The 20,927-nt window shown below is 37.0% G+C and overlaps 1 protein-coding gene across 6 annotated transcripts; it reads right to left on the bottom strand.

The window, feature by feature from the left end:
* Nucleotides 1-73: 73 nt before the first annotated feature.
* rin2b (Ras and Rab interactor 2b) lies at nt 74-20,885 on the bottom strand. Of its 6 annotated transcripts, none has more exons than XM_039689231.2 (13): nt 20,733-20,885; nt 18,943-19,077; nt 18,470-18,552; nt 14,819-14,922; nt 14,369-14,543; nt 13,572-13,692; nt 11,897-11,969; nt 10,811-10,902; nt 8,361-9,503; nt 5,606-5,914; nt 3,473-3,604; nt 1,844-2,007; nt 74-1,733 (listed from the first exon to the last, which is right to left on the bottom strand). In XM_039689231.2, the coding sequence occupies exons 3-13, from the start codon at nt 18,521-18,523 to the stop codon at nt 1,419-1,421; spliced, it is 2,682 nt and encodes an 893-aa protein (XP_039545165.2). In that variant the 5' UTR covers nt 18,524-18,552; nt 18,943-19,077; nt 20,733-20,885; the 3' UTR covers nt 74-1,418. The 6 variants fall into 6 exon arrangements, with proteins under 6 accessions (XP_039545165.2, XP_039545163.2, XP_039545164.2 ...); XM_039689229.2 differs by lacking the exon at nt 20,733-20,885 and adding an exon at nt 20,242-20,483; XM_039689230.2 differs by lacking the exon at nt 20,733-20,885 and adding an exon at nt 20,242-20,483 and having other exon boundaries at nt 18,943-19,036.
* Between the last annotated feature and the right edge of the window lie 42 nt (nt 20,886-20,927).

Genomic DNA, 20,927 nt, shown 5'->3' with positions numbered 1-20,927 from the left:
TAAATTAAATAATATTTGATCTAATAATAATAACCACATAACCTACATTTTAGGTAACTCATTTTAAACAGTATGAGATAATAAAAAGAATAGTGCTTTATTCCTGCCACCAAAAAGAGTAAAATATTCACAAGTACAGTGTTTAAATTATATAATTGACAGCTCAGGGATCTGGAAAAAAAAGTGCATCCTACATGTGGTGGCACAATAATACATAACATGTTTACAGTATAGCACATTTAGACATTGGCTGAAGTATAAGGAGCAATGTGTTCCTATTTCTTAACAACAAAGTGAGTAAAAAAGCTTTCTATGTCAATGATGCATCTCTATTGTGCTACAGAAAAAGCAAGCACATGATCATGCATTATCTCTGTTGAAACTCACATCTGAAAGCTTCTTCCCTTAAAAATGGTTCACTGTCTTGATTGAGTCTTGTGACAGCAGAGGAGACAATTCTTCAGCTGAGGCCAAAGCTCTGGACACTCATGTGACCTGAATGCAAAAATAGCTTAAAGATTACGTGCAGAACTCTATGAGCGAATCCCTGACACCTTTATACATACTGTATAACAACAACAGGATCTCACAGGTTCGATACCACAATACTGACAATGCCCATTATATTTTATGACCAGAAAATCTATTAAACATTTCGATTTAAAACATAGCTTCATGTGAAATGTCAATATTTTACATATTTTAATATGCGTTATTTGGCACTTTCCATGAATGTGGCGCACTACGGTGTCGCTTTTTTTTTTTTTTTTTTTTTTTGCATATTGCGTGCAAGCCTGTTAATTTTCAATAATTTTCCCACATTACAAAAAATGCAACATTCTCTAAAATTGCAATCCAATAAATAACATAATTCAGACCATTTAGAGGGAAAGACAAGTATATTCTCTCATTTCATATTCTCAATTTTTACACAAATTATTTTGACTGCAATTGTCAAGCTAATCTTTTCAACCCTGTTACCAAGGTTAATGCAAGATTGTCTTAAATTTTTGTGAAATATAAGTTATATCCATAAATGAAGAGTTCAGATGCAAAAGCCTCTAAGTGCCGTTTGAAATTTTCTTCTAGAATGATCATTTTTTATCAAGCTCGTATATTTAAGTTATCAATTGACACTTAAATGACAATTAATAGGTAATCTTCATTGCCATTTAAGTGAAATAACAGAACCTAAATAAACAAGCTTGATAAAAATGATCATTCTAGAAGAAAATTTCAAACGGCACTTAGAGGCTTTTGCATCTAAACTCTTCAAATATAAACCAACATTTGGTCCCAATCTAGCATTCGATTTTAAACTAAAACGACCATATTCATGGAAAGTGCAAAGTCTTTCATCTTGCAATCTTTATACACAAAGTCACACCCTGAATAAACATTTTCCTGCTATTGCATGTTCAGGGATCGTCCTGCTCTGCGGACACAGGCGTGGGGCAGTTTGTGTTGGCTATCTTCCTGTAGACAAAGTAAAAGTGTTGAGGGATCGGTCGACTGTGTAACTCTGCCTTAATCCACTGTGGTTGTGTGTCTGCGGCCAATTGCTGGCTGCTGTCGTCTGTGAGAAGGAAGAGGCCGTAGTTTTCCGGATCAGACACACTGAATTTAAGTGCACAAAGGCGGCACACCTCTTCTGTTGTGGCGTAGGGCCGGACCTGAAGGGTTTTAGCCGTGCAGCCGCTACCTGCCTTCTGCAAAGCCACACGCATGTAATTCTGCACAAACCAAACAAAGATATTATGGCGAGTTTATAACCACTCAGCAAACTTTATGGATTTAATATATTCCACCACGTCCATTAAATGTTCCGAGGTCAGGGTTTTACCTGGAAGTCGTCCACCGAGGGCAGGTTTCTCTGCAGTGTGCGGCGCTGGTGCCACTGGTGGAGTGTGTCGCGCGCTGTAGAACTGAGGATCCGCGCAGCCTGTTCCTCCTGGAAGTTCTTAATCAGTGACATCGCTCCGTATGCACTGGTGAGGTAATAACCCCCTGTACGGGATCAAGACAAAAGGATAATATTACTGTTTTAATACAGTCCTCGACTTGAAAATGTGTTATTTTACCATTCAGAAGTTTGGGGTTGCTAAGATTTTTAAAATACAGTAAAAACAGTAATATTGTGAATTACTGTATCTTAAATAAAACATCGGTACCTAGTCAACCGCTCTCTGAGGTTTGTTTTCATGATAATCGAATGTAAAGAGTTTTATCGCTAAAAACTGTTTAGCGTATAATGCTAGTACTGGGGGCATTTACTAAGTAAAAAGAAATCACTAGTTTATACCACTAACAAGGCTCAAAATAACATAATGAGGGTCCATACATGCAAAACGAACGATATGTGAGTGTACAGACCGTTTAATAAGAAGATACTTTATAAAGACAGTTCACTTCGTGTATACAGACAGGAGCCATCTTAGAAAATAGTCTCGATAAGTCGAACCACAAACGGCGTTCTTACAGTTCACGTTCGTGGTTTGAATTGTCGTGACCGTTTTCCAAAGATGGCTCCTGTCTGTATACACAAAGTGAACTGTCTTTATAAAATATCTTCTTATTAAACGGTCTGTACACTTACAAAGTGTACCAAAAGATGTCGGAGTAGCTGTAGCGTAAGCTTTGATGCCTCTTGAGTTTGAGCAACAAACTCAAGCTCCTCTCCTCTTATATTACAAAGCTCATTACAAAGCTTGGAAGAGCCAGGATTTATATATATATATATATATATATATATATATATATCCTATTGTTTTCACCTGAAAGAAGAAAGTCGTGTACACCTCGAATGGCTTGAGGTTGAGTAAATCATGGGGTAATTTTAACTTTTGGGTGAACTATCCCATTTGGTCATCAGGTTTGTGACCTCTCTGTGTACAACTGTACACACAATATAATAAATCTTTTCCAAGAATGGCTGCCACACTGAGCGCAGTGAGAACAGGAGACACACACACCCTTGGAGGAAATCACTCTGTTGAGAATAGAACTTAGGATGTTCGTCACACACGGAAAATACTTCTGTTCGGAAACTCCTCCTACTCCACAATTATTAAAAGATTAGTTCACAGAAAAATGAAAAATCTTTCATCAATTACTCACCCACATGTCATATAGTTCATCTTTGGAACAGAAATTAAGATATTTCTATTGAAGAGATGTAATCACTTTATATGATGAACAGATTTAATTTAAGCTTTTATTCACACTGATCCGCACACATTTACAGCATTCAAATTTGGTCACGGAAACCCAAACATGCAGGTTTGTAATGACAGGAGGGTGAGTAATGGTGACAGAGATTTCATTTTTGGATGAACTAACTTTAAATTAATTCTGATTCAGTCATTACAAAGCAAGAAAGAGAATTCACATTCAATATTGGACAGGAGAAACAATGTAAAATGACATTCATTTAAATAAACGATTACACAAATATAAGGACATGCTAACGCACCTTCTCCATGCAGTAATGGAGGATCTATCAGCTCCATCATATACAGGATCTCAGTGTCCAACTGTGGCATGTCACACTGGATCAGTACATATGTCAACATGGGCAGGAAATCATCCGCTCCAAACATCCTCACTGGTGCAGACAGAGGAAACGTTTATCAGTGACCTTTACACGAGCCATTCCGCTTGATTAAGGTGTAAATACGTTCATCTTTCAAATACTAATCTCATATAGTGCATTACAATTCATATACTATTCAACCTACTGTATATAGCATTCAAAATTAGGATTTGGTGTCCGAAACACTAAACGGTAGCATGTTGAAAGGAGTATCCCAAAAGTACCAGGACTCTAACAGCTAATACTGCCCACATCCCATAAGTGGTTAGATGAGGATTAGATAAGAACTACAAACATAAATAAACTGTAAAAAAAACATGGCGTATGTGTGAGACCAAAGGTTTAGAAAAAGGGGTTTGATAGTTGGTATCTAATCTGCTGAAAAACAATGTTATCTACATTATATTGCATCTTCAACAACATTGTAAACGGCTGTCAAACGATTAGTCGCATCCAAAATAAAAGTTTGTGTCTACATAATATACTGTATGTGGGTGCACTGTGTATAATTATTTTATATATATAATATATATACACACACATGCTTGTATATATTTAAGACATATTTTCATGTATATACTGTTTATAGATTTTTATATATAATTTATATTATAAATAAATAAATATAAATATTTTATATATAAATAATATTTTTTTCTTAAATATATATGCATGTGTGTGTATTTATATACTGTATATACAAAATAATTATACACAGTGAACCCACATATATTATGTAAACACAAACTTTTATTTTGGATGCGATTAATCGTTTGACAGCCTTAAAAGATACATTTGGTCATTATCTTTTAAATACATCATTCAAACACACAGGGAGAGTTTTTCCGCATTAAAAAGCCAACGAATAGCAGATTAACGTGCTACTAAATTTTTTTTTATTTTAAATTTTATCTTATTTATTTTATTTAGTTAATTTATTTATTCTTTTTTTTTATATTTTATTTTTTTTCTCTCCAATACAGTAGGAACTTAAATTGAATGTGGAGGATGTTAAAGGGGTCATGAACTGGGTTTTTAAATTTTATTATATTGTTGTCTGAGGTCAACTTATGACGTTCGCTTGGTTTTTGCATTCAAACACATCAAAATGAATAAGTAATAGGCTATTTTCTACCCAACTTTTGAGCCTAGCTGAAAAACGCTCGGTTTTTATGGGCGTCTTGCATTGAAGACTTGGAAACGCCCACTGCTGTGAGTGGATAACAGTTTTGCATATCAACTCACCTTTCGGTGCACGTGGGGGAAATTGTTTTGAAAACGTCCAATGTTGTAAAATGGCAACCGGAATGATTCGCCCATACATGTTCGAGTCCGTGTGTTGCACAATTCCTGTCAGATCAATATAGACGGCACAGCACCGTTCTTTACTCTTAATCGGTCTGCAAATCCAGTCTTGTTTATAAAACAATTCTCAGAGAAATGAAGCGAATAGACGGACAATGTCGATCCGGTTTGTCATCACAAGGTAGGCATCTAAGTTATTTGGCTATGCGTGTAATGCGCGAATCAGTGGGCGGAGCTAAACCAGTCGTGTTGATCTTCTTCTGCGGGGGTGGTGTTTTATCCTCTTTGACGTCATAGTTCCCTACTTTGAAACACGAGTCGTTTGCTGAGACTGGTGTCAATAAAAGCTTTTATTGGTCTAACAAGGACGTTTTCAGTTCTGAAACTTACAGGATATTCTTATAATATGATGACCTCTTTGATTTCTCAGTTCATCACCCCTTTAACTGTGACAGGGCAGATTAAACGGTGAAGGATGCACATAACTAAGCGACAGAGCCGTCCTTTAAAGAAGCAATTATGATGAAGTAGTATCTTGCCTACTCTTCTGCTACACATTCAAAGTATGTACTTTTTCTTCACAAAAAAAGTACATCATTTGAAGGCATTGTATAAGTAGGTGAATTGGGACGCAGCAGTACACACCTTAAACATAAACACACAAAGCCTTTAAATAAACCCTTGAGGCATAACTCCACCTGTACACACCTCCATGATCTTGCATGATAGTGTAGATGAGTTTGCAGACTTTCAGCAGCACCGATATCTTCCTCTCAGGTGAGTACATGCTGCACATGGATCTGAGTTTTCTGCGGATGCGGTGGATGGCGTGGGCGTCTGGTGGCCGGGCTCCGATCACTCCCAGCTCGTGAGGGTGTTTGGTCTTGGCCAGGGTCAGGTTCTCCTGCAGCCTCTGACACACTCCTCCGGCCACCTGGAACTCATGCAGCGCTGACTGCAAGCAGCCGTACAGAGTTTTCAGCACACACTTATGCATGGCCTTCTCCAACACCGGATCTGAGGAAGAGATGGACCTTCAGTTAACACTTCAGAGAAACTTAACATCTTCATAGTGATAAAAAAATGAACAACAAGACATGAATTATTAACTACTGAACTACTACTTAATAGACAGTTTTAAAGGAATAGTTCACCCCCTAATGACACTTCATAATTTGTCGTTCTACATGTGTAGAACACCAAAACAAGATGTTCTCAAGCAGGGTTACTATTGTTAACTAAAACTAAAATTAAAATTAAAACCATAAAACCATTCTTTTTTTTACTTAAATAAAATAAAGGGGAACTGAAATAAAAAATAATATGTGTATTTTTTTATATATATATATATATATATATATATATATATATATATATATATTTCAGCTTGTTGGCAAGACAACATTTTATTTTGTTTTGAAGTACTAAACTAAAAACTGAAATAAAAATGAATAAGATAAATGAAGATGAAAAAGATGATGATGATGAAAGAGATGAATAATAAAAGAAATGAAAAAGCTAATAAAAAACAACAATAAAATACATTACAAGCACTTTAAAATTAATTTAATAGTTCTGAAAAATATTCTGAAGAACATAATACACTTCAGACTATTCCTCAAAGCCATCACATGACTTGGAATATAGCACTTATAAAGTCAAATGGACTACTTTGGTGATAGTTTGTATTCATCACATTACATCACATGAATTGTTAGGATAAGACAATATTTGGCCAAGATACAACTATTTGAATATCTGGAATCTGAGGGTGCAAAAAAAAAAAAAAAAAAAAAAAAAATCTAAACATTGAGAAAATCGCCTTTAAAGTTGTCCAATTATGTTCGCGATTGTCCTGCATAAATGTTTTATATATTTACGGTAGAAAATTTACAAAATATCTTCATTAAACATGATCTTTCCTTAATATATACTAATGATTTTTAGGCATAAAAGAAAAATCAATAATTTTGACCCATATACCTATGATCCAGGGTCACAATTGTAAACTCAATGATAGAACAGTTACCATTTGATTATGAGAGATTTTAGCCACGAGTAGCTCGAACCATTATGAAATTTTGGCTGAAACGCCTTTTAATTCAAACTTTTCCCACAAGTAAAAAACTCACACAACACACACACACACACACACACATACTGTATGCTTACAGAGCGTACAGTGTCAGCTCAGTTCATGGAAAAGCTGACACAAACGTTACAAGATATATTAGACCTAAGCTCTCAGGAATTCATTTAGGTCTTGCAGAAGGCTCTGAGACACAAAGGGCCAGTCAAATAAGGACAAAAGCAGGCCTCACATCAGTTGTCTCTACACTATAGAGTTATAAAACAAGCAATTACACACTGACAACACTGTTACTGTAATACAACTCTATAAATAATATAATAAAACACTGTACACAAGAGGTCTAAATATTAGAAGCACCCGTAGCTTACAGATTCACTTTCATAATAAATGTATATGATGCTGTATATGATGTTTTATGGAAAACAAACCAGAAATTCATCAATTACACTGCTATGTTGGTTGTCACTAAAACTTATCTTTATTGTGACATTAAAAGTCAGTGACTTAAAATATATATATATATATATATATAAACATTATATATAAAAATATATGTATTTTTTTTTTCTGTCTGAAACAATTACAAAATTTATATTGTGCAGCATGTTCTGAATACTTAATTCCACTAACAAAAAGCACCATGGCTTTTGCTGTACACTAGTAATATCATGATATTCTTTGATATATGATTAGTTTAACCCCTACTATTACCATCTGATTCTGTCACTGTACTCTGGTATACGGCCACAGTACTATTTTGTAACCTCAGATAAATGTATTAAAAGATTTGTTTCATAATTCTAGGTGGCATAACCATAAGAAACATCAAACTGTACACAAAAAAAGCAAACAGAAAAATAAACTGTAAAAATTAAAGATCTTAAATGTAAAGGGATGTTTCATATTCTAATTCAGGTATAAAGCATAATTGTAATCTAAAGTCTTTTTGGACAATATACATGTTTTAACATGCTTTGCTTTAACAAGTCAAAGAAATCGGACTTTGAATTAAACTAAGAGTTTAGTTTGCAAACTGCACAGACTATGAAACAAAAAAAGGCAAGCTGAGGATACATATCTAAAAGACAAAGCCAACACTTCAAAATGCCAAAACAAACATACTAGTAAAATATATTAAACTTTAGAAGTGAGCCAAGGGTGTCCAATCCCGATCCAGGAGGACCATCTATCAGCAGAGTCTAACTCTAAACCCAACTTAAACACTCCCAAACCAACAAAGGATTACTGAAAACTCCCAGGCAGGTGTGGTGGAGCTAAACTCTGAAGGAAAGTGGCGCTTCAGAAGCAAGACTGGACACCTCTGAATTAAAGCCATTTGTAGATTGAAAAGTGCTTTTAAAATCTTCTTACCAATCTGGTCCTCAGGTATGTAGGACTCTATAGGTGGGTTAATCTCTGAGCTCTGGATGAGGTACGCCTTCATCTGGGTCATGAACTGCCGGAGCGTCTGCAGAAGATCCTGGCTGGATGAGTGGCAGTTTTTGTTCTCCTTCACAAAGCTCAAATAATCCTGCACCAGGCAACCAAAGTAGGAACCCTTGTCTTGGGACAACTCAATGATCTGGAGCAAGATGCGTTTTTCAGGTGTAGCCAGAACATTGAGAACATTTCGGAACTGTCCCCTTAGCGCTCGTGAGATAATGAGCGATCTCGGACTAGCGCCCGCTAGTTCGACCGCCAGGAGTCTTTTTGTCTTGCGGGCGGAACGAAGGCGAAGATGCAGGTCCCTTTCAAGTCCCACACCATAGTCTTCCTCTTCTCCGTCATACTCATCACTGCTGTCATCTGTGGAGAGGCCTTGGCCCACACTCTCGGGTGGGTCCAAATGAAGAGGATGCGGAGGACAATCCAGAGAGTCAGACGAGGAAGTGGACAAACCACTTGAGCTTCGCCCTTTCTCTTCAGGACCGGTCCATTGCTGCAGAATGGTGCTGTTGGTTGAGTTGAGAGGTGTATGCGTCCGCCTGGCTTGAGACAGGGCCATAGAGATGGTCTCATCATCTAATGCAATGGTGCAGCGGTAGCTGTCTATGTCAGGTGGTTGAGGAGGTCGTGGTGGAGGCTGATTAGAACTGGGGCCTTTGGCGATCGACTTGGGTTTCATTCTGGTAATGCCGGCACTCGAAAGCATAGTCCTACAACCTGGGGGTAAAGGAGGGGTATGAACCAAAATGCGAGGTGGAGGCGGCCTTGGTGGAGGAGATTTTCTGTTTTCTGCTGTTGTGTCTTTTGTTGCTACATTTCCAGTTAGATCTTGCTGTGTCTTGACGAAGACAGGGTTGATAAAAGACAAAGCACTGTTGGAGCAACTTCTTTCGCCTTCGGGGGCATTCGGGCAGGTGTCAGTCAGAGGTAGTGGGACATTTAGATTGCCAGTTCGGGTACAGGTTTGATCCTCTATCAGTGAGAAGTTCCTATGCAGAGAGATTGTCTGTTTCTCCAGAACCAGGGAACTCTTTGGGGCTTGTTTGCTGACAGAAGATTCCCAGAAAGCTGGAATAAAAAAGAGAGGATCTGATTAATGTTTAACAACACTTACGCACAATCTTTGAACAAGCACAACCACAAAAGCAGCTAACACACCCTACCAAAGACCACGACACACTGTGAGTTTTAGTGCGTGTGGCTATATCCAGTTACAGCCCGGTTGAAGCGTCTGTTCACTTCTCTCGTTCTCAGGCCCACTGAAGTTCTTGGAGAAAAAGCTGATTCACAAATGTCTTAGAAACACACCCAAACTCAAAGCCGGCCAAAAACTCAGTGAGTCATTTTTAACCAAACAGACAGGGGAGGTAGACTTAACAGAACACACCAAACCACTCCTCTTTCTCCTCCCCATGCTTTCTCTCTCGCTCGCCACCCATTGCAGTCTGGTTTCTCATGTTGGCTTGCCAGGCCATTTTTTATTAGGACGGGATAGTTTTGATAGTCCACATCTTTCAAATGAGACTTGTCCCTCACTTATATTACCAAATCAAACTATTACTAGATCAAACTATTGTTCTGCTGCAACTTTGGGTGTTGTGGATTGGTGCCAAGACATTTTTATGTAATTACTAAGCTATTCCAATTGCTTTTGGCTCATTTCTAACTTCTCAACCATGTATTTTCTCTAGGGCAGAACGGATCTATCATACACACACATACACTCCCCCAGTAACCTCTATGCTCTGATTAGCTCACATAGTCTCACCCACTATCTGGAATGCCAGCTGACTAATAATAACATGGAGGCTATAGTAGGCCAACATGTTCGCAGCTGTGGTGGAATGAGAAATACACACACAGTTGCACATGAGACAATAATGCTGTCTTCTCTATGAATATTGCAATGTTTCTTTATTATCTCTATTTGACACCGGTCTGAACCTTATCAGAATATACTAAAATATTACATTTCTAATTATTACTTGGACATGCTCTGCACACACTCTGCTTTCCAGGTGTGTCATACATGCTATGTATTTGTTTTGAACAGAGCACCAGTGGCAGTCCTGACTCACTTTGTGCCCTAGGGAGAGACACAAGCAGAAAAAAAGTAAGCTTAGTTAGTATACTGCTACTGTCTTTATTTAGTGTGCAAGGGTCACCAGGGTGTAATTTAAAACTAAACTCGACAGCCTGTAATAATCATGTGTTTATGGGTAGTAAAAGGGTAGCTTTGAATCCAAAGGTGCATGACCCCTGAATTTGGACATTTCTTCTCACCTATTTTGAGAAACTTCCCAATTATGTGTATATATACACAGTATATGATATTGATCATAATTTTAAGAGGGTCAGACTAGGTAGGTCAGTACCTGCCCCTTGCTGGGCCAACTCATGCAGTTCTGACAGGGTCTCAGCTGAGTGTATTTCCTCAGGAAGCTTCAGGGTAGATGGCAGAATGTCTCTAATACGAAACAAAGAAAGCCAGACAGACAAAAAGTGTGTGAAATAGTGTACAAAATGAAGAGTGGGAGAAAATACATACACACACATTCACTCATTTCCTATATTAATGGTGACAGGTCAAATTATTAATATAGATTACATTCAGCTAATTTAATAATTCTACTCTTAATGGGAGGTTAAAATTGCCATTGATCAGAGAGAAGGCAGACTTTCAAGGGATACTCCACTTTTTTTTTGGAAATTGGCTCATTTTACCACTCCCCCAGAGTTAAACAGTTGGGTTTTGCCGTTTTCGAATGTATTCAGCCGATTTTTTGATATTTAGAAGAATATCAGTAACCAGACAGTTTCTGGTCTCATTGACTATACTATGGACATCAATGAGACCAGAAACTGTCTGGTTACTGATATTCTTCTAAATATCAGAAAATCGACTGAATTGATTCAAAAACGGTAAAACTCAACTGTTTAACTCTGAGGGAGTGGTAAAATGAGCCTATTTCCAAAAAAAGAGGAGTATCCCTTTCAGTTTCTATGAGTGGCTTGAGAAAACAAACTGTTGCAATCTTCTGTTTTAACGATCATTTGAAATAAATCATTTGTACTTAGTGACTTATTTTACTATATCCTGTTGATAATAAGGTGATGGATATCATTGGGTTTTATGTGCCGTGGGTTTATTACTGCACAATCTTTTATTGTTTCTTTACTCATACTCATCTGCTTTGCCCTTATCATGCTTTAGCATTGCAATCATGGTAAAGACGATAAGACAGCAATGAACATTTCATCCATTACAAATGTATAAAATCAAAATTGTTCATAGTGGATTGTTTTTAAATGCTACGAAAAAAATGTGAGTGGTTGAGTTACATGGCAAAGTATAATGCTAAGGGTTAGGGATTTGTTCAAATGTGTGTATTAGCATTCAGTATGTATAATTGTCCATAATTATCCATTTGAATAATTGTCAGTCATTGAAAAAGTGTTACCTGCTAATACAATAAAAGGCCACAAGATGAAAGAGGTCAGCAAAACTAATTCCTGAGCCCTCCAGAGAAAATGCTAGGGAAAAAAGAACAATATACAACAATTATATGAAAAATATCTAATCTTCAAGCATTTCCACCATTTCAAAACATCAAAAATGTCCTTCTGGATTCTTAATTTGTTGGGAATTTACAAAAATAACCGATGGAAATTTCTGTAACTGACTCTGACAGGTAAATAAGTTCATAAGCCTCCAGCGCCTTTCTGACCACATTATTTTCCAAGGAACAGAGGATATTCAAAGTGAGATTGCCAAAAACCCTAGGGTGTGTCTGATATCTCACATGCAGAACGTCTTGGAACCGCACTGCAGTAAATGCCTGAAATACTGCCAGGCTGCTATTGTGACGTTTGGCATCAAACATGGTGCCTCTGATTCAAAGCAAGCCAGTTGCAAACAGCCGCTCAGGTTATTAAAACTGATTAACTACCTGTAAGACAAGACAGAAATATGTCCTATTCTTTAACAAAACAGAGATTTATTAAAGGTAGGCTATGGGATTTGCAAAACGCCCGGCAGATTTTGAAAATACACAACTCAAAAGGTCCTACCTTCTTTCCTGCAACACTGTCCCACCCTGACTCCAACAATTCCAAGAACACGGACACGCAATCTCTCTCTCTCTGTATCTCTGTATCGACTTGCACTTACTGTGATTGGGTCACAAGCTTTGAGTATGCGCATAAAGGGGACACGACAGGGAGGGGGTATGGTACGACCGTTTGATTGATGCACTTACTGTCCAATGATTCTAGGTGGTCTTGGAAACGATTGGTTGGAGTTTTTCGAGTCCTGCCCGTTCCAAAGATGATTAAATTGCTTAATTTTCATTTCAGTGCTTCTATCTTATGGCGCTTTTCCACTGCTTGGTTTATATAAACTTGGTTTGCTTTTCCACTGCAGTTAGTACCGCTTCAAAGTGGGTGGGATTATAGTCTGACCGTTATAGTAAATCCGCTCCTCGTAAACCAATGAGAGGAACGTCTGCACATCATCCACTGACCACGATTCAGCCATTTCTTTTTTGGAAGTTTCCTTTCCTCCTTTTTTCTTCAAGCAAGTAGTTTTAAAACTACAGCGGTGGCTGTTACTGGCTGTTTCAATCTAGCGGGTTTGATGTCTCGCAAATACAATGACGCTGGTAGTGACGATTCTGTCTGACTGACCAATCAGTGGTCTGCAGTGTGTTCACGTCACATTTCAGTATCGGTACGGTACGCTTGGAACCTCAACAGAGGTGGTACCATTTAAAGCGAGCCGAAGCGAACCATACCGTACCGTACCATGCAGTGGAAAAGCGACATTAGTGGCTGTAATATGATTTCAAGTGATTTTGAAAAAAATGGTCAAAAAAGAAAAATCACATACCCCACCTTTAAGTGATATATAAAACGTGTGTGCTGTAAAAGGCGAGCAATCTTTGACCTCTCATCTGTGTGAGGTCGTCCCCACAATATCAACAAACCATAAAAAAGATAGATACCCAACAAAAGACCATAAAATGAAAGAAGAAATCTCTACAAATCTTTCACAGCCAAACATACTGAACATAAGGTGACACGCTATTTAGAAGTAAACATATACAGATGTGAGCAGCTTAGTATGATATAAGAGACCTGAAATACTGTAATGGCTCTCCTTTACAGGGATGTGAATCACAGAGGAGTCTGAGGTACCATCCGTATGAAATGACAAGACCTTTTTTTGCAGGACAGATGACCTCCAGACCAAAAACACCTGGGGAGGAAGAAAGAACACATTTTTTTTGCTTCTAATGCTGTGGTTGTGAATATATATATATTTTTTTATAATATTGAGTTATAAAACAGGAGTATTGTATATATTATGTAAACAAAGACTTTAATGTTAGATGTGATTTGACAGCACTACTTATTATTAATAATGTGATCATTTAAATACCTTTAAGTCATCCAGAGGCCCCCTATTGGGCCTCTGGCCCCTTGATTAAGAACCACTTTAATGTTAACAATCTCCTTGAGTCATTTGCTCTTTTATTAGTCTCTAATGAGTCTTCATCAAAAGCTTCTAGTTGATATTTTAAACAGTAATTAAATAATGGAAAATCTGTAATCATTTATTCATCCTCATGTAATTGAGTTTGAATGAGATGAGAACTATTGAGGAGGGCAAAATGTTTAGTACATAACAGTCTTTCCGAGACACAAATCTATAATTATGGCTTCAGATTGAGAAAAGATGCAACGTTTTACAATACTTTTGTCATTTCTGGAGCTGTATACATAATCTTCTTAAAAAAAAAAGAAAGAAAGATGGAAAACAGCAACCTTTTGTCTTTCACAATTAGTCAAATGTGTCTGAAACAGCCATGTGGCAATTAAATGATGACAGAATTTGAAATCTGTCAGCGTTAACTCTCTCTAACGTGTTTTACCCCAGCTTGTTGCTGCTGTAGGATGCCAGTGGCCTCTTGCTGGTCGATGGAAAGCAGAAGCCAGATGGGGTGTGTGTGTATCAGTTTGTCCAACACACTCACACTTGAGCTTGTACCGTGATCCCCATCAAACGCAGGATACTGTAGACACACAGCGCTCATCTCTCCCTCTATCCTACAGAGAACAAAAACAGGGGATGGGTGTTTGATAGAGATATCTTTTTATGTCCTTTAATGGAAGAAAAGACTGACTATGGACTGGCGCCCTCTAATGGACACTGTAGAGGTTCTTCAGAAAAGTAATGACATTTTACAGTCCACAAAATTAATAGATGTAAAAGCAATGTATCTATTAAATGTACAGGTAATACAAGCACTGTTGTGTTTAAATGAGATTACACAATGATGTTAGTAATGCATTGTCATCATGTGTACGGCACGTGTACTCACTCTATGAACATTGAAGTGTCTGGATCTCTGACTGGATCTCTGTCTTTTTCCTGAACCATTTGCTGCTCCAACGTACTCAGTGACAATGCAAACGCATCGACAAGCTGCACATATAAAAGCAAAATCTTAGTTGTCCAAGCACCTAAACATTGTGCCTTTTTAAAATCCACATTGGCAATGTTGCTAGGCAAGAATCTATGAAAGAGAAACTGACAGGAAATCTGAAGAGAACAGTAAAGGAAAACCTGGAAAATACTGTAAAAATAATCAAGCTGAAAGAGGCTTATTTGTGACCAAAACAAGAGAAACAGCTTCAGACTCCTCGGACATCCATCTACGAGCAGGAAGAAAGTTAGTCAGTTTCCTGTGTTCTTAATCTACTCTCCCGAACAGGAAATGGGATTTACCATGGCAACACAATCCAACCATCACAACGCAGTTTTGTAATGAACCATTAAAAAGTCCTGCATTTTCATTTACTCTGTGCAAGAGCTTACATGTGATCACGTAGATATGTAAATAAGCTACAAACTAAACTAAAAACATGATTAGCCAAACGTTTTTTTGGACTTTCTTTCTTTTCTATGAGGTCTATGACAATCAAACGACAAGACAAATAGTTGAAAAGTGTAAAAAGTGGGAAATTATTGTTGGGTTTACTGGTTTCTGAGGTATTCTGGGTGGTTTATAATATGTTACTTTGGTATCTTTGCTGCTAGGTTGCTGGTAGTTGTTAAACTGGTCTCTGGGAGGGCCAATGTAAGGCCATGGGGTTTTTGGATGCACTTGATTGTCCAGTAAATAGACCTTTTTGAAGTATAATAGCACATCTCTCCTCAACAAGGTGCATGATTTGAGATAACATCCATGTTCATCGAACAAATGGAGCAGGACTAGTTTGATACGTTTGCCAAACTCTTTATATATTATATAAATTTGAATTTTCTGCATAGTAAAAACAACTGTAGTGTAGTTTATGGATAATAACAATATAAGGCAAGCTGATAACGGCATTCAAACAAAAACTACTTTCAAAAGACAAAAGACAACAACATCATTTAAAGCTACACTGTGTGATTTTTACCCCCATCTAGCGGTGAAAAGGTATATGACCATCCAGTGAATATTAGTTTCTGTTCCTCTCAATTCCGATTTCGTTAAAACTCCTACGGTGGCCAATGTAGTCCAAGATTAAGATGGCTTCCAGTTCGACCTCGTCCATTAGTGTTAACTCGAACGTAAACGCGAAAGGCGAAGCTTGAATTAACGGGTTTGTCCCTCTTTGGCTAATGTACTTTCAAGATGGAGGGGCAACATGGCGACCGACATTAGAGCCCCTTACCCGTATGTATTTTCAATGGCATATTATACTCTCACGAGAATACTTGAACGAAGCAAATATACATTAATGAGCACATATATTTTTGAAAGAACTAAGTGTTTTAGCTAAGAATAAACTAAAAGAGTTACACAGTGCAGCTTTAATAAAATATATACTAGGTAAGATAAGCTTGAGGTGAGTGAGATGGAAGATGAGGAAGGAACAGAGAGAGCAAGTGTAAGATTAAAAAAACTGAGAGAAGTAGCGATGAAGGATTTATTAAGGAGAGGAAGAGAGAGAAAGAGAAAGAGAGATGTACAGACACATCTATGGGACGCTTGAATGGTTCTGTCTGGGCAGGAAGCCCTGCTGTAGCCCTACACACGCACACACACACACACACACACACACACACACACACACACACTGTCTGTCCATTGATTTTTACAAGGAACACCAGACAGCCAGTGAATGTACGCAGTGGAACAGAAAATGTTCTTAAGGAGAATGGGGATATTTATACTAATCCAAAAACAGTTCCTGCATGAGCGCATTGGATAATGAGTGTTTGTAGCACCATCTGTGTGTCCTGCTCTTATTAAATTGTTACAGAAATGATTTAAGCCACAAAAGAAAAACTGTTATAAGCACATAGATATATAAATTCAGAAACATGAATTTGGAGATAAAAATTATTTTAGTGCATCAATGGAAAACATTTACTGTACATCTAAAGGATCTCACATCTTCATTTACTGATGCCTTCTGTTTGAGAGTGTGTTGTAATGAAGTAATAAGGTCAGGACCACTGTTACGATTACATCTGTAAATCGTCCCGCAATGTTTTTGCTATGAGTGCAAATCTAAAGTTTCTGCCTCATATCATGCAGTTTGTTAGCCCTCAATCGGGTCATGGGGTCTATACGACCCCAATCGACTTTTACTTAATAAAAAAAAAGTTCCCTTCATCTCAGTGGAATAAGATTTTGTGACTTTTCATACATTATCTATCTATACACACACACAAAAACTGGGCTTGATTCGGTTGTTCTGAAGGTATGTAAAAAAATATTTACACTTCTGGTCTTCGGGGTCAATATGACCCCACATTGAAATGAATGGGGAATGTGAAAAAAAACTAAATATATTTTCTTCATGTGACAAAAAAAAAAAAAAAAAAAAATCCGGCATAAATCTGAAATTTTTACACAGAAATGAAGGCCTAGTACTAGAGCATAAATGCAATGTATCATAAAAAAAATTATTTCATATACAAGCTAATGGTGTAGTTGAGGAATTGTGTGGTATATGGATACAAAAGTACTTTATATCTCCAAAAACACAGCATTAATGAATAGATGAGAAGTTAACAAAAAAATATAAAAATTAAAAATGTTTTTTTTTTTTTTTTTTTTTACAGTTACTCAATCAATTGTTGGGGTCATATAGACCCCAAAACCCAGAAGTGTAAACAGGAAACAAAGACAATTTGAAGGTTAAGGAGAAGTGTGCGTGGCTAATCTTTTATGATTAGATTTTTACGATTTTTACCAGTCAGACAGTAAAGATCCCAGAGACTTAAATTGAGAAAGGAAATCAATCAAATGATGTTTATGGTCCAGAATGTCATAAGAGACCTGTGAGTGAGTACTTTTTATTTGGGCCAGTAAAAAACAACAACACCAAGGCTACATCCGGAAACTTAAAAATGCTGCATTCGGAGGAAGCTTTCCAAAGTGGGAAGGCATCAAAGCACGTCCGAATCCAATGTTAGCTTCAATTCCTGTCTACAGTGGCCAATGTAGTCCGAGATTAACATGGCTTCCAGTTCGACCTCGTCCATGAGTGTTAACTCAAACGTAAACGTGAAAGGCAAAGCTTGAATTAACGGGTTTGTCCCTCTTTGGCTAATGTACTTTCAAGATGGAGGGTCAACATAGCGACCGACATTAGAACCCCTTACCCGTATGTGTTTTCAATGGCATATAATACGAGAATACTTTATTACTTGAACGAAGTAAATATACATTAATGAGCACATACTGTATATTTTTGAAAGAACTAAGTGTTTTTAGCTAAGAATAAACTAAAAGAGTTACACAGTGTAACTTTAAGAAGTGCAGGTCTAGTCAAGTATATTTATATAGTGCTTTTCACAATACAGATTGTATCAAAACTGCTTCACAGTATCAATCAAAAACAACTTAACAGTGTTTGTTTATTACTGGAAAGACATCCAAGTTTGGTAGAGTAGATCAATGGTATGATGGGTGATTTAATTTGAATATCCCCAACTGAACACACATTATAAAACACAGAATGGTCATTACCTGAAGAAAGCTGCCACTTCTGTCTATCCGACTGAGTTGTAAAGAGGAGTCCATCGCCAGGTTGCTCTTGATGATTTAAAGTCCTGCAAGACATTAGGATCACTAAATAAAGTGATATCTCCCATTTAACCGACTCTAAAATTCAGAATGACAGATGCATATATTCGTACTGTATTTGCCACGCTCTCCCTTTTCATTCAGTCATACTCTGTAGGGGTTTTATTATTATAATGGATGGAAGATTTTGTCTGTGAGCCTGTATTTAGAGTCTCGAAGCTGCAATCATTTCCTCAAAGAGTCATGTCTGATGGCCCTGTCTGCCTGACATTTCTCGAATCTATTGAACACATGTTTGTTGTTGGCCCTGGATCTAAAATGACAGTATAATGAAATGAATGAGATTATACTCACTCCAGTTCACCTGCAACAGCTAATCGCGGATCAGGGAAGTTATCGTGATTATGAAAGCATACCTCTCGCTTTCTGAACTGCAGCATCAATGGAGCATTGTTGTGTTCTCCACACTGTTGATTCTGTCTTTAGGGACGTCCATAGTCTGGAAATAGTCTGAAGTGAAACTAGTGTGAGTATGTGAGTGCGTTACACAGCTGCAAACAGACAAAGACACATGTAAAGACATTGAGAGCGAAAGAGCAATAGAGGTTTTTAGAGTGCATAAAATGTAAAACGACAAGTCGACAGTCTCTCGACCAACTTTATGAAATCTAAAAATCACTGAAAGAGTTTCTGAACACCACACATTTCGTCAAAAAGAAAGCATGCATGTTAATTTATGATATATTATAAAATTATAAATAACAATAATATATATCCCTAAAGGTCTTGACACTCAAAAAAAAAAAAAAGCACGAAGCACATATTTTTTGACACATATTCCATTTCACACACCAACGACAATAGGAGGAATCTAAATCAACCTAGTTCCTACATCTATTGTAAGAACATAATTCTTAGTAACCCGAAACCACAGAAAAACACACGCATACATCACAGAAAGATTTCTCAATTTCTCGACGAGGTCTAAGGCTAAAAGTCTGTTTCTGCACAGGAGGGTGAATGCTCCACAGCTCTCTAACCTCATTCACCCTCTTTTTTTGTGCACACACACATACATCTTCCAGTGTGTTTCTGTCACTATACAGTATATGGAAGCAATTTGATGTGATGTATGCATAAAACATCCTGACAGATGGACCACATCTATACCAGTCCTCAATGCATGCTGGTGCCATGATCAGGAACTGGAGATACCACAAACAAACTAGAACCATGATTACACTTAGTTTAACTTTTTTGTAGACTAGTATACTGTATATACTGTATATATACTCCTTTACACAAAATACTTTTAAGAAGTGGACAAAGTAGATACAATCATGTTTTAAGATTTGTGGAGTAAAAATTATTGTTTATATTTTTTTAAGTGAAAAAAAAAACCAAACAAACAAAACAAGCCACTCGGGCTCAATATTTCACTGAGTTAAATGTACAAACGTTAAATTTATTAACCAAATTAGCAAATTTATATTTACAAAAATTGACTGTTCACAACAGTTTAGAAAAATAAAGAAATGAAAGTGTTGAAACAGAGAACTCGTGATTGAATAAAACAGTTTTAAAAGTTACACCGCAGCATAGCGTTTTAAACAGGGAAAACAAACAAGCCCGAGGCAAAGTGAAATAATGCAGTTAACGCATTTAACAACTAATTACGCAATACTATGATATATGAAAAATGATATTACACAGACCTACTATGAGTGCTCCTCTGCAGAAAAGACATTGGCTGTATGCTTCTTCTAATAATGACAGTCCAGTGATTCTGTTACTATCCGACAGTTCATCACAGCGCTGAGGTCACATGATCACATGACTGAAGCTGCACGTCATTTATGGTAAAGTCGTGTAAATAATTTGACAGAATAATTGCTAAATATGGTATTCAATGGTATTAATGCAACTTCTGATTGCTAAATATGCTGACGCTAACTTACAACTATGATGAAAAATGACAACTTTTATAGGCCTAATCATAAGAAAACATGTACACTTAAAATTTACATTAAAAAAATAAATAAATTACAAAAAAGAAAACTACATTAAAAGTATGATCCTTGGCCTGTTTTTATAATTATAAAATAAAACGTATTCATTATAAATAATCAAAGCTGTACAGATAAACATCTGTTTTTCATGTTTAGGAATAATCCTACTTAAAGTTCCATGCAATAAAGCAGATTACCTCACAAAAGCGCTTTTGTGCTTTGTTAGTTGGTCACACTCTTTATTAGATTCTAAACTCAGTTCTATACGATTCTAAACTGTCCAGTTATAGTTGACTGCCACCAGCTCTGTAGCGTCACCTGCAAAGCATTTTGAAGTAATAGAAAATATGTTAATGAATAATGATTAAACTGTGTAGATCTAAAGATGATTT

The sequence above is a fragment of the Pimephales promelas genome, chromosome 8, assembly GCF_988280905.1.
Source record: "Pimephales promelas chromosome 8, fPimPro1.hap1.1, whole genome shotgun sequence".
NCBI classification, from domain to species: Eukaryota; Metazoa; Chordata; class Actinopteri; order Cypriniformes; family Leuciscidae; genus Pimephales; species Pimephales promelas.
The sequence above is the reverse complement of the archived record's forward strand: the minus strand, read 5'-3'. Positions and strand labels throughout refer to the sequence as shown.

Coding starts and splice junctions, on each gene's coding strand:
- rin2b (XM_039689231.2), bottom strand. CDS start 18,523: ATGGACTCCTCTTTACAACTCAGTCGGATAGACAGAAGTGGCAGCTTT. Junction 14,923..18,469: donor GAAGTGGCAGCTTTCTTCAG/GTAATGACCATT, acceptor TTATATGTGCAG/CTTGTCGATGCGTTTGCATT. Junction 1,734..1,843: donor CCTCGGTGGACGACTTCCAG/GTAAAACCCTGA, acceptor TGGTTTGTGCAG/AATTACATGCGTGTGGCTTT.